We start from the raw sequence: 14,363 nt of genomic DNA, 5'->3' as shown, positions 1-14,363 counted from the left end.
GCTCTGCCTCCAGAGCACCATCCAGAAGCACTGGTGTGTGACAAGAACAGCTATGAAGACAGTAAAGCAGTGCTCAACCACTTCGTGACGGCAACCCAAACACTGCTTTCAAAGCCAGTAGAAGCTGGGTACCTCCAGAGAGGAGATTTGAGGGACTCAGTTTTAGACAAAATCAAGGGATGTCACAGGAAGCCTACAAATGAGAGATACTGAAGCGCACAAGAGCTACAAAGGGATACGGCGAGTGACCGAAGAGTTGTCGAGAATCAGACAGACTTTGACTGCTGAGTGAGTTGGATTTCTTTGGAATTCTTAAGGGAATTGCAGGTGGCTGAAGAACTTCACTGAACTCAGATTAATTCTTCACTAAAACGAAACTTTAAAAAGGACAATTATGGCCAACTCTGGGTTTCAGCTTCTGGGCTATTTTCTCGCTTTGGGTGGATGGATTGGCATCATCTCCACTACGGTGCTGCCCCAATGGAAGCAGTCCTCGTACGCAGGGGATGCCATCATTATGGCCGTGGGCTTGTATGAAGGCCTGTGGATGTCCTGTGCATCTCAGAGCACGGGCCAGGTGCAGTGCAAGATCTTTGACTCCTTGCTCTCTCTGGATGGTAAGTACTAATCAAAAGTCTATTAGAAAAGCGATATGTCACTGCAAACCTGTATGAGTAAAGAAAGTGCACATAAAAAGGTATTTTTATGTTGTCTCTCCATGTATGAACAAAAACATTCTTCAAAATATCACCTTTTGTGTCCCAAAGAAAAATTATGTCAGTCATATAGGTTTGGAATGACTGTTTATTTCTGAAAAAAAAATAATAATAATAAGTTTTCAAAAGGGTATTTTTGCAGTGATTACACAGGGGAACCAGTTGGGTTCCCCAAAGAACCATTCAGTGATCAGATCTTTAAAAAAAAAGAACATTTTAATAATCTAAATAACATTTTTGCAATATAAAAGAACTTTTTATGCAATTGAACAACTACATGGATGTTAAAGGTTCTTCATGGAACCATTGATGCCAACCTGACATATAATTCATATGTTGAAGCTTGATATATATATATATATATATATATATATATATATATATATATATATATATATATATATATATATATATATATATATATATATATATATATATATAAACTTTATATGAAATAATTAAATCAAGATTCTTTGGCTAGAGGAGGTTGGAGGCAGAAAAGCACAATCAACAGAGCTGCTGTGTGCACATGGATTTAATTAACTAGTTTAATCGATCAAATTAAAATATGTGCATTTTGACATGTTATAATGAAAGTCTTATGTGACACTAACCTCACTGAGGTGCTGACTCTACCAGACTGTTGAAATGCCATGGAATGCAATTACATGGCGATGAATCAACGTTTAGCGCCACTGTCATTGTCAATTTTGTGGTGACTTGTTACGTCTAATCAGAATCAGTCACTTCTCATCTATTTCTGGGACGGTCCCGGGAAAAAGACGTCTCAAAAAATCAATTATGAATGGTGGCTGATGATTGCACATTTGGGAGGATTACATTTTTTTTTTTTTGACAAATAGCATCACATTCACATCTGTTTGTGATTTGTGGTTAAATATTACAACATTTTAGGCAGTGACAAAACATAACGGTTCTGAAGAGTTATGAAACCCTTTCAAAACAACAATAGCAGAAAATGTAATAGAAATGTGGAATGGTTAAGAGAAAACAGTTTGCCATCTTATATTCTGCATCATTGATTAAATAGCAGCGTATTGTCTTGAAGTGATGAATGGCAGTTGTGTTGAGAAGAAAAGGCCAGTGTTTAGGCAAACACCAAAGAAATGTTCAGAATGCACATCCCCACACAACACACAGGTCGTCTTTATTGCTCTTTAGAAGAGATTTAAGAGCCGACATCTAATATGATTACATTTGTTGTTACAGATTTTATTTGACTGACTGATAAAGTGAAGGTTCCAAAAGGAACCAAAAGGTTCTGACAGCATGATGTCATTTAATAACTTTGTTCTACATTTATGCATTTAGCAGACACTTTTATCCAAAGTGACTTACAGTGCATTCAGGCTATACATTTTTTTTTTAACCAGAATGTGTGTTCCCTGTGAATCAAACCCACAACCTTATGCACTGCTAACTCAAAACTCAGCCACTGATCCACAGGAACCCATTGTGTTCTACAAGGAGCATCCACTAGTGCTTTAAAGAACACTAAAACCAATTTGTCGTACTGAAGAACCGACAATCTACAAGTATACTGCAACATCAAGAGCTTTTTTTTAATCTCCAAAGAACCATACCGTAACCTCCAGAACCTTGTGAAGCCCAAAATGGCTCGTTATAAGAAGAATGTTTTCTGCTGAACCTAAAATGCTACAAAGAACTGTTGAAGAACATTGTGTTACTTTGAGGAGTGCCATTAATCATAGTCATAATTGCTGTAGGCTTTGTTGAAGCACCACAGAAAACACCACAGCAATGTTGTCTAAAATATTAAGTATTATTGCCACTGCTTCATCAAAGAACAACTTTCCATATTAGATCGTACAGACAACATTCATCTAAAGAACCTTCACAACTATTTTCTGCTTAATTACTGTTAGGTTTTGTGGAATATCATTTGGCTTCCATAGAATCTCTGTGACAGACACCCACTACTCGTACACAAAGGCTGCACTCAGTACTGTATTACTAGTGGTGGAATCTGTAACCCTCGGCCCACAAAGGGTGACGGGACCATCTGATTCCACTGTCCCCCCTCCTCTCAGCCTTAGGTCATCTGGTTGGATAGTGGCTACAATGTTCTGGCTTCTGTACGTACAGACAGCCGCCCACAAACTTATATTGTTTGCCCTATCCAGCAGAAGTTCTAGTGTCTCTATTTTCTTGAATAACTGTTATTATGTGCCGACAACTAAACACAGTGTTTAGTATAAAACAACATCTCCATGAAGCACACTTAAGCTAATTCAAAGTTAGAAAACTTGCAATCAATGTGCCCAAAGAAATACTGCATGCAATGCAGACAACAATGATATTGTTTTGGTGTGTATATCTAAAAATGAAAGCATAAAATATGAGCTAAAGAAAAAAGGAAGAAGTTTGGCCACGTACAAACAAATTAAAAGGTGTTTATTTTTTTATGGTATGTTTATTTTAACAGACAGAATACCAACCAAAAATTCAAAAAAAAAAAAAACACATTGTATGAAGGTTAGAAATTGATTTGCATTTCAGTTAGTGAAATAAGTATTTGATCCTCTACCAACCAGCAAGAATTCTTGCCCCCATAGACTGGTTCTGTGCCCATGTGAAACACAGATTAGTCCTGTCACTTTAAGAAGTTACTCCTAATGTCAGCTGGTTAGCTGTAAAAGACACCTGTCCACACAATCTGTATCTTCCATTTCAACCACCATGGGAAAGACCAAAGAGCTGTCAAAGGATGTCAGAGACAAGATTGTAGATTTGCACAAGGCTGGAGTGGGCTACAAGACCATCAGCAAGAAGCTTGGTGAGAAGGAGACAAATGTTGGTTTGATTTTTTGGAAATGGAAAAAATACAAAACAACCATCGGCCTCGGTCTCAAGCTCCATGCAAGATTTCCTTCATGGGGTAAGGATGGTCATGAGAAAGGATCAGCCCCAAACTACGTGGGAGGAGCTTGTTAATGATCTTAAGGCGGTTGGGACCACAATCACCAAGCAAAACATTGGTAACACACTACTGAAATCATGCAGCTCCCCCTACTCAAGAAGGCACATGTACAGGCCCGTTTAAAGTTTGATGGACATCTAAATGATTCAGAGAAGTCTTGGGAGAAAGTGCTGTGGTCAGATGAGACCAAAATTGAGCTCTTTTGCATCAACTCGACTCGCCGTGTTTGGAGGGAGAGGAATGCTGAATATGAGCACAAGAACACCATCCCTACAGTCAAGCACACAGGTGGACACATTGTGCTTGCAGCTGTTTTTCTGCTTAGGGTACAGGACAACTTCACCACATTGAGGGGCAAATGGACAGGGCCATGTACTGTAAAATCTTGAATGAGAACCTCCTTCACTCAGCCAGAACACTGAAGATGGGTCATGGATGGGTCTTCCAGCATGACAATGACCCAAAACATACTGCCAAGGCAAAGGAATGGCTCCAGAAGAAGCACATTAATGTCATGGAGTGGCCTAGCCAGTCTCCAGACCTCAATCCTATAGAAAATCTTTGAAACAAACAATAAACCTTAAGGATTTAGAGAGGATCTGTAAAGAGGAGTGAAAAATCCCTCCTGAGATCTGTGCAATTCTGGTGACCAACTACAAAAAACGTCTTACCTCTGTGCTTGCCAAAAAGGATTTCTGTACCAAGTACTAAGTCACGTTTTGCTTGGGGATCAAATAATTATTTCACTTACTGAAATGCAAATCAATTTCTAACCTTTATAAAAGGTTTTTTTTTTTTTTTTTTGGTTGGTATTCTGTCTCTATACATTAAAATAAACCTACCATACAAATTACAGATCCTTCATTTCTTTGTAAGTGGGCACAAACTAAAAAAAATCCACAGGGCATCAAAAAAAAGTTTCCACACTGTGTGTATATATAAAACTGTAGTTAAATGAAATAAAATACATTTAAAAAATTATCAAAAAGAATACAAAAACCAAATTTAAGTGAAATGCATTCTATTGCTGTCAGTGGTTTTAATAAAACACATCAACAACTCTCAGAACTTTCACTGTTGGTTCGTTTAAACCTCTAAGTTAAGGTTGATCTTGAAAAGAAAACACATTCACCCAGAAAGAACGATCTATAATGCAAGCAGACAGCCAGAAAAATATGATAAGAAATGGAAACAAAATTTATGCAAACAATTGTTATCTGCTAATAAACTGACCTAGACTTTCTCACTTTTGGTTCTTTGTTCTAAATATTATATTTGCACAGCTAAGAACACCGAACATGGGTGTCAAAAACGATTATGACGTCATAAATAAGTGATCTGTGTGAGGAACACAGTGAGAGATGTTTTCAGTGATGTGTAAAGCAGCCCACAAGCACAAACAATAGACAATGGCCGAGTCTTGCATGCAGCTTCTCTTGAAGCATGTCCTCTGCCATTGTGCATGCGCTTGCCTTCCTTTCGTCCGTGCCAGGCAGTGCCAGTCTTGGCATTAGACAAGGGATTGTGGGAGGACCCTCCACACTTCACCCGGAGTCCGTCATTCAGTCCTGACCTTGAGATCACAGTGTTACTCCGCATAACGCTCTTCTAACAAATCAAGAAATGAAGCAAAACAAGGATGAAAGACCAGAAAAAAAGACCTTTCTTATAAAGCACTAAAATCCCGCTTCAAAGGCAGCCTCTTCACACATAAATCAAACAACAAAAGTCGTGTTATAATCTCTCCTCAGTTCTTGACTTCTTTGAGATGCTGTTATAGTTATTTTATGGCTTCGATTCATGTTTGATGCAACACTTTGTCTGCAAAGGTGATTCCCATTATATGGTCATCTGAACTCTTCTTTTGAGGAGATGTGCATAACAATGCATGGACAGTTCAAAAGAATCTGTGGTCTGCCTCTATTGTGTGATTCTGAGTTGAAGTTGAAGTCATTATCAATGCTGAACTGGAATGTTAGCATGTAGCTGTCACACAAAAGCAGAGACACAGGCATTAAAAACAATCCTCCTTTGTAGGAAAGCCACAGTAATCCCCTCTGTGTGAAACATGTAAAAGAAATGTCACTCCTACAGCATTATGCATGGACTGAACACAGTGTGGGTTATCTGTGGAATTTTAATGTAGCGTAGCAGCTAGAGATCAACAGCAAACAATGCTCAAAATAGACAAGAAAAGGATGCTAAAATGTTTATTCTGATTTTAGGGAGAATTACATGTGCCAACATGATGTCCAAGTCAAAATTCCCCTTAAAATACCTATATATATATATAAATACACACAAAATTGATGAAGACAATGATTTGCAGTGTGTGAAATGTTTTGTCAGAAAAACTTATTCTCTTTGCTATTATGTGTGTTTTTTTCCAGTCCATATTCAGACGTGTCGAGCTCTGATGGTGATCTCAGTGCTAATGGGATTCATTGCTATCATTGTGAGTGTGGTCGGGATGAAATGCACAAAGGTTGGTGACAACAACCCATCCACCAAGAGCAAGATCGCCATCTCTGGTGGGAGTCTGTTCCTGCTCTCAGGTGAGACTCCAACTCCATGCTAAACACACTGCGTTTTTATGTAGGTTTGGTGAGAAGATATAAAATTGTGTTTTCTAATTAAAACATGACCATTTCTTTTTGTAATGGTCAGATACACTGGATTGGTTTGAGATGATCATACCAGTAAGCTTACTAAGAAATGTGGAGCGAAAACATTACTACTCCTTACACAAGTGTTACTGTGCTAAGAATGAGTAAATTTTTTTATCTAGGTCAATGTCGCACAGACCTCAGTCCAGTAAATCATTTAGTGTAAATTAGTTTTGGAGAATAAATGAACATTCCTCCACTAGCCTCCACATTCTTGAGGTCTGTTTTGGTCCTCGGACGCTATATCACTTCTGACCCATCTGACATTCAAGAGTAAAAAGGAAGTGGCTAGTCTGGTTACATCAGCACTTTCTGTAAAGGTTGAAAGTAAACAAATATGGACTCAATGAAAGTGCTAAGACTGTGATTTCTGTCATGTCTAGGTTTGTGTACGCTGGTGGCTGTGTCCTGGTACGCTACACAGGTCTCCTACCATTTCTTCGACCCAAATACACCCATAAATGCCAGGTAGGACAATAAATAGGTTTTAAAATTATGAGGGAAACGTTTTGTTGTTGTTGTTTTTAATCAGTTAAACATGTCATTCTCAATTATTATTAACCAATCAAATGTCACTGGTAAAAACAGGTAATAAAATGAAACTAAAAAAGTATTCAAACAAAATTATGTAAAAAGTCATATAAAACATATATGTACAGTATACATATAAATATACACACATACATTTTAAAGTATTGATGTACTATGCAGAAGTACATTCAATTTAATATGTAATACAATAAATTAAATATTCTGAATTATAAACAAAATACTAAATAGATTTTCCAAATTTTTTAATAAAACAAAGAACATATTACTGTAGAAACTTTTAAAAGAAAAGAAAATTTTTGTATTTCTATTTTAATTGAGTTAGTTGCTGTTTCTTTGCAATTATTATTGAAATTAAATATATATATATATATATTATTACTGTGTATTATATACATTTTGAAGCTGCTTAAATTAGATATTTGCCAAAAATGGTATACAGTAATTCTATAATTTATTTTATACACACACACACACACACACACACACACACACACACACACACACACACACATACATTAACTGGCCACCTTATTAGGTCCACCTTGCTAGTACCGGGTTGGACCCCCTTTTGCCTTCAGAACTGACTTAATTCTTCATGGCATAGATTCAATAAGGTATTGGAAACATTCTTCAGAGATTTTTGTCTATATTGCCAAAGATAGCATCACGCAGTTGCTGCAGATTTTGCGGCTGCACATTCATGATGTGAATCTCCTGTTCGACCACATCCCAAAGCTGCTCTATTGGATTGAGATGTGGTGACTGTGGAGGCCATTTGAGTAAAGTGAACTTATTGTCATGTTCAAGAAACTGGTCTGAGATGATTTGATCTTTGTGACATGATGCATTATCCTGCTGGAAGTATCCATCAGAAGATGGGTACACTGAAGCCATAAAGGGATGGACATGGTCAGCAACAATGCTCAAGTAGGCTGTGGTGTTTAAATGATGCTCAGCTGGAAGGGTCCCAAAGTGTACCAAGAAAATATCCCATACACCATTACACCACTACCACCAGTCTGAACCATTGAAACAAGGCAGGATGGATCCATGCTATCATGTTCTTTACGCCAAATTCTGACCCTACCATCTGAATGTTGCAGCAGAAATCGAGATTCATCAGACCAGACAATGTATTTCCAATTTTTGTAGCCTCCATTTCCTGTTCTTAGCTAAGAGGAGCAACACCCGTTGTGGTCTTCTGCTGCTGTAGCTAATCTGTTTCAGGGTTCGACGTGTTGTGCGTTCAGAGATGGTATATATATATATATATATATATATATATATATATATATATATATATATATATATATATTATAGTAAATGTTTGTAAATAATTATAAATAGATCACCTGATTACATTATCCTGTGATTGTTAAACAAAGGCGGGGCTTCTCTGTCTTTCAGGTATGAGTTTGGCCCCGCCCTCTTTGTTGGGTGGGCGGCGGCCATCCTGATGATGTTGGGCGGCTCATTCCTTTGCTGCTCTTGTGTTAACGAGGACAGAAGAGGACAGCAGTTCTACCGGCAATCTCAACCCTCTACAGCCAGGGAGTATGTGTAAATCCCAAAATAAATATATAAATAACAGCACAGCAGAAAAGGAGAAACTGTAAATGTAAAGAGCAGCGGGTACAAGAGACAGAGCTCTTCCCACCATGAATACACCTCCTCACTTGAACTGACCGTTTTATTCAGGTCCAAAACACACAAATGAAACTATCACATGGACAAATATTTACACTGTGTAGGCCTGCGGTCAAAGAGGCTTGTGTACTTTTTTCAGAGATACTGAATAAGCATGTACCTTGCTATAATTTCATTTTCACGAACAATGTGGAAATTATGTACTTATACTGACATATACCATTTTCACAACATACCTTAATAAGCTTTTTAATTAAAGGTGCAGTATGTAATTTTGACAGCTAGTGGTTTAAATGGGTACTGCAGTCCAAATTCTTTTTTTTTTTTCAGAGAAACAATTATGTGAACTTAGCATGTTTTCTAAATATTTTCAAACATATTATGGTATTTTATTATTTTAGTACAGTCAAAAAATTACATACAGCCAACGCTATCTAACAGCCAATTTGTACATATTTTACCAGTTGGCTAATTCATACAACCTTTTGTATGATTTCTGCGAGGGTTAAGTTTAAGGGCAGGGTTATGTGTGGTCCTTCATACAAATTCCTACAGATTTGCCACCTCATAAAATATGTATGATTTTTCACAAATTATAAGAATTCATATGAGTGAGGTCATACAAATTTGTACGAATTAGCCACCTTGTCTAATATATATATACGAATGGCTGTGAGATCGAGTTGATACAGCACCTTTAAGGAAATCCTATTTTTGCCATAAAATAGATTTTACAAACCAATGTGAAGCTGAAATTCCTAAGAAGTCACAATTTACACTGGACTCTTTTTTGAAATTAATTTTTGTATTAATTTTACAAGGTTTCAGGGAAAACTTCCATGTACACTGAAACAGTTTTTATGTAAAATTAATGGAAATAAAATCCGGGAACAAAGTCTAACTGATATATAAGATTGCAGTCTTTATTTTGCCTTTTAACAAACTAAAAGGCAAATAAAGTCAAAAGAAAAATAAATAAAATGATTCAATTTGGGATACAGTGGCTATGTTCGGACTAGCATGCTACTCTTAGGGCCCTGATATACTCAAAATGAAGTTCTTTTTCGTACTTCGTTTAGGGGTAAAACGAATTTGTAGTACGTGAGCAGCACGGTACGGTATACTGTTATCAAACATCCCGACATCACCCACCCTGATAAAAGTGAGGTTTATATGAACAAGTAAATTATTATTTATTTTAATAAAAAAGCATCTGTTCATAGCAACATGGGTATGCTTGCACAAGCTCTGCAAATTAGCACTCCCATGAAGTCACGTCACATGTATTTACATTGCTCTTTATTATGCAGTATATATAGCTTAAAAGCAAACAGCAGCATTAAACATGAAAAAGAGCATCAGTGTTTCATTTCGTCAAAAGCAAAACTTAATTTTTGCTACTATAAAGCGGTTCTCCACCGTGTTCGGTCTTTATCCATGGACATCTCGCGTCCAAGGATTCGACAAACGAAGTGAACCCAGAGAAGAGTTCCACGTGAAAGAAGGCGGAGCCTCAGCTCACACCTCTTGTGATGTATTCGTCATGAACCAATGGTAGTACGAAGATGTTTTGCAGCCGGAAAAAACTTTACCGGAAAGTTTGTTTTGGCAAGCCATTTCGAACTCCCTGAACTAACAGAAAAAAAACTTTGTTTTGGCCGTATTTTGACGTCACATCAGTTCGTTCTTCACTTCACATTTCGCTTGATGTATGTCAGGGCCTTTATGATATATGCAACAGCCTATATAATATGTATACTGTGAAAAGTATGCTTGGAATACATTGATTATCTACTACATTTGGGAAATCCCACAATGAAATGAGCATTAGAGGATTTAACATATCTCTTGACTCATTATTCAATCAGATACAAATAGCAAACCCTTTTTTTGTACAAAAATAGATTTTATAAAAGCTAAATAACCATTCATGTGACAATGTATAATGCATTCTTTTGCTATGCATTCTGTATAGCATTATACAGTAAATACTGTATTCATCAAGCAAGTAGTATTTCAATCCGAACATAGCCTATAGATAGAAACGTGTCAGGGCTGTTCTGATTGGCTGCTCTGTTCTGCATGGTGGGAGCTCTGTTTGCCAGCTATGTGTGTTCCTGACAGCCATGGTCATACTGACACCACATTGAGGTGACCAGGAGTTATGACAGTTCAACCGTCCACTGGAGTACAGGGAATTCCACTAGAACTAAAGCACATTTTTTACAACAATTGAGTTCCAGCACTCCAGTGTGGGAACTGGAAATTAGCTGACTTGAGTCAAAAATGTCCAGCAGAAGCTATAAACATGCTATTTAGATAAAGCACTTTTGAGGGAAAGTCCAATGCTGGTTTTAGTCAAATGACAAGTTAGTGCAAACATGCATGGCACAGCACTTTACCAGCACATATTCTTCATTATAAACTTACAATTCGGACTGTATTTCCTCGCATTTGCAAATTCATATCTAGCAAATCTTAATTTTTTCTTTTTTGCACCAGTTTGCAATATCAATCAGCATATCAGACTATTTTTGTAAAGGTAAAATAACTAGAAGTTAATGACAATTCGAAGCTTTGGCAATATTTTATTGTTTGCATTCATGTTGACAAAGCAAATTTTAACTTTAAATTTGGCACCAAAAGCCTTGCACTTCTACAGTAAGTTACAAATGGCTGGGCCTGTTCTTATGTTAAAAATAAGGTGTTTAGAACTGGTTAAGTTGGACTAGTATGCAAATAGGATGCTGGGATAACATGCACAACCACTTATAGTAAATCCCACATCATTTTAGATTCAGATTGTCTATAATGGGGTCATTTGAAGAACAGAAAAAAAAAGTAAAAATAATTTCGAACTGGTGGACAGTAAGTGCTGTCTCCTGTCTCCAAAACCAATGAGGTGTTAGTTTTTGGACCTGGTAAAAGTTAACATTCCTTAACTAACAGAAACTTCACTGTGCATGCAAATGACATGTAACTCAAGACTCATCTTTCTTTCAAATATTCCTCCTGAGACCTTAAGCTGTTGGCATATCAAACAAGCACTCATCATCCATTTTTCCATGTTAACAAACAGCACACATCTATGTGGTACCACATAACGTATTACAATCCAATGCACAGAGAGTCTCTTGTCAATGTCTCTATCCCAGGTTTCTCTAATGTTGTTCTTCTCTGACTGTCTTCTTCTCTTCTCTAATTCAGGGATGAGTTGTTGAGTGAGACTAGTTTCCCTGACTGACCATCCCTCCTTGCATTTATTCGAGGACTGTCTGAGCTCCACTCTCTGTATCTGTGTCCCTCACTCCCACCTAGAATCCAAATTTGGACACTTGTCTGTATGATTGGACAAATGTCCCTTCTACACCCTATATACTTAAAATCTATGTGCCTTTTTTTCAACATCTGATCAATAAATATGTTTGAAAAACTGTTCGCCCATATCTGTTGTGTGCATGCCCCCCAAAACTTTAGAACCCTTTGTTTGTGATCCATAAACCGTCTTTGTAAGTATGTATTATTGTAGTATGTATGTGAAAAAAAAGAAAACCTACAAAGCATGGACTGTTTCACTGTAATACATCTGAAACGGTGGATCTGCTTTCTGTTTTCTTTGTAACTCAAACATGTTTTGTTTTTCTTTTAAATTGCAGAGCAAATGTTAAAAGTTCTCCACCAGAGAAAGGGGAGCAGTACTTGTAGTTTGGGACAGGGCGACTTCGTGGGTCACAAGCTGTTAGATTTTGGCAACAGACAAGACACTCTTTCGGTAAAAAAAGTGAAGAACTCCAGTAAAAAACTAATGCTATATTTAGAAAGGCAGCTGACATGTTTCCCTGTAAGACAGACAATGCAGAGGTTCATTAAACCAAGCAATGCATTTCCAAACTACATGACTTTGTACTGTAGCATAAAAAACAAATATCAGAAATTTGATAAGGAGTGAGCCACAACAGCATGATCGCCACTTGTGCGACAAATATGCCATTTTTGTTACAGATGGAGCTTGTTATTCTTGCCGAAAAACTATATCACTCATTTGGAGAGCATTGATTCAGGGTACATTATAATGCATTTAAATAATTATGCAAATCTTCAACATGTGCAGTGTAATATACTTTGCTATAACTGTGTTTTGACTCACAAATATCTTTTAGTTTGCTAATAGTTTTCTGCCTTGGCGTATGTGAGATGGATGTTTTACCCGTGGTAAAATCAATTGTTTGTTTCTTTTTTTGTTCATAAAATGTATAGTACATAAACTTTAAGGGGTTTGTCGCTGTTGAGTTCGCTTCAAAAAAACACCTATGCGACAGATACAATTAAAGCTCTTGTAATCTCTCTAGTGCACTTATGATTTGTCTTGGTGAATTGTATTCAGCCTGCATTGAAAGGCACAGTTTATCACAAATAATGTCTTTAAAGTGGTCGTGGAGTCTGTAGGTTGTCATTAGAAATGTTTTCGTTCATGTTCCACCAATTATGTTACCTAATATTCAATTATGTATCATCTCATATGACGTATCAAGCTTTCTGTTTATCTGTTTTAAAATAAAATAATCTATACAAAGATGTATTTCTGTGTGTGTGTCAGTTGGGGAATGTTCTGTTTGCCTGTTGTCACGTGACTAATGTAAGTCACATGAATAAGCCACACACTCTTTGGACCAAGACTGTCAAAGCAGCAAACACAACACATTAGAAATAAAAAATGAAAAATTGACCACTGTTCTTCATCTGATCACAAACCGAAAAAGAAGTATAAAGCCACATTATTTTGTATAACTCAACAACAATATTGTAAGCTAAATGATTCTAAACTAAATGAGCTAAATGAAGTTTGGGGTAAAAAGTGCAACACAAGCAGTCCTAACACACCTGGAGAAATGTTATCCATTATTATTCCCATTCATCTCAATGGCAGATGTTTGGATGGCACAGGATTCTCTGGACCTCGATGCTGCCATTTTTGCTTCATGGGAACAGCTGTTAGTAGTTAGTCATGTGACTAATCACTCCATATTAGAAATCTTTTTTGTTTTTTCTTTTGTAAAAGCCCTAAAATAAATTAATAAATCATGCTAAAACAACTGTTATAACGCAAATAACTAGGCTACTAAATGAATAATATTAAATTAATATATATAAATAAACTATAAATAAAGATCTACTACAATGATATAAATATAGATAGATAGATAGATAGACAGACAGACAGACAGACAGATATATATATATATATATATAGAGAGAGAGAGAGAGAGAGAGAGAGAGAGAGAGAGAGAGAAACAGACAGACAGAGAGATAGAAACAGTATAAAATGACATACAGTGTATATATTATGTATATACATTTTATTTTTGAATTACACATAATACACTATAAGAATCTAATACACTACAACATGATATACAGTATAAATATTAGATGGTAATATGATAAAATCCCTCAAATAAATTAATAATGCAAAAATTAACAAATTAATAAATATAAACAAGCATCTACTACAATGAAATTCACATTATATATATATATATATATATATATATATATATATATATATATATATATATATATATATATATATAATGTGAAATTTCATTATGACTAAAACATGACTAAAATTCAATATATATATATATATATATATATATATATATATATATATATATATATATATATATATATATATATATATATATATATATTATCATTAGACTTTAGACTATATCTAAAATTATATCTAAGAAGGGTTTGAATATCATGATCAAGTTTCAAGTTTGTTTTATTTATATAGCACATTTTAAAACAGCAAGC

The 14,363-nt window shown here is 36.0% G+C and overlaps 1 protein-coding gene across 2 annotated transcripts; it reads left to right on the top strand.

Annotated features, from left to right (window-relative positions):
- The first annotated feature begins 394 nt into the window (after positions 1-394).
- On the top strand, positions 395-13,122 carry LOC113055462 (claudin-19-like). 2 transcript variants are annotated; one of them, XM_026221782.1, is made up of 5 exons: positions 395-617; positions 6,069-6,233; positions 6,728-6,812; positions 8,304-8,450; positions 12,200-13,122. In XM_026221782.1, the coding sequence occupies exons 1-5, from the start codon at positions 395-397 to the stop codon at positions 12,246-12,248; spliced, it is 669 nt and encodes a 222-aa protein (XP_026077567.1). In that variant the 3' UTR covers positions 12,249-13,122. The 2 variants fall into 2 exon arrangements, with proteins under 2 accessions (XP_026077567.1, XP_026077568.1); XM_026221783.1 differs by having other exon boundaries at positions 11,751-13,122.
- Positions 13,123-14,363: the final 1,241 nt, after the last annotated feature.

This window comes from Carassius auratus, chromosome 36, assembly GCF_003368295.1.
Source record: "Carassius auratus strain Wakin chromosome 36, ASM336829v1, whole genome shotgun sequence".
NCBI lineage: Eukaryota > Metazoa > Chordata > Actinopteri > Cypriniformes > Cyprinidae > Carassius > Carassius auratus.
The sequence above is the reverse complement of the archived record's forward strand: the minus strand, read 5'-3'. Positions and strand labels throughout refer to the sequence as shown.

Coding starts and splice junctions, on each gene's coding strand:
- LOC113055462 (XM_026221782.1), top strand. CDS start 395: ATGGCCAACTCTGGGTTTCAGCTTCTGGGCTATTTTCTCGCTTTGGGT. Junction 6,234..6,727: donor GAGTCTGTTCCTGCTCTCAG/GTGAGACTCCAA, acceptor TGTCATGTCTAG/GTTTGTGTACGCTGGTGGCT. Junction 6,813..8,303: donor AATACACCCATAAATGCCAG/GTAGGACAATAA, acceptor TCTGTCTTTCAG/GTATGAGTTTGGCCCCGCCC.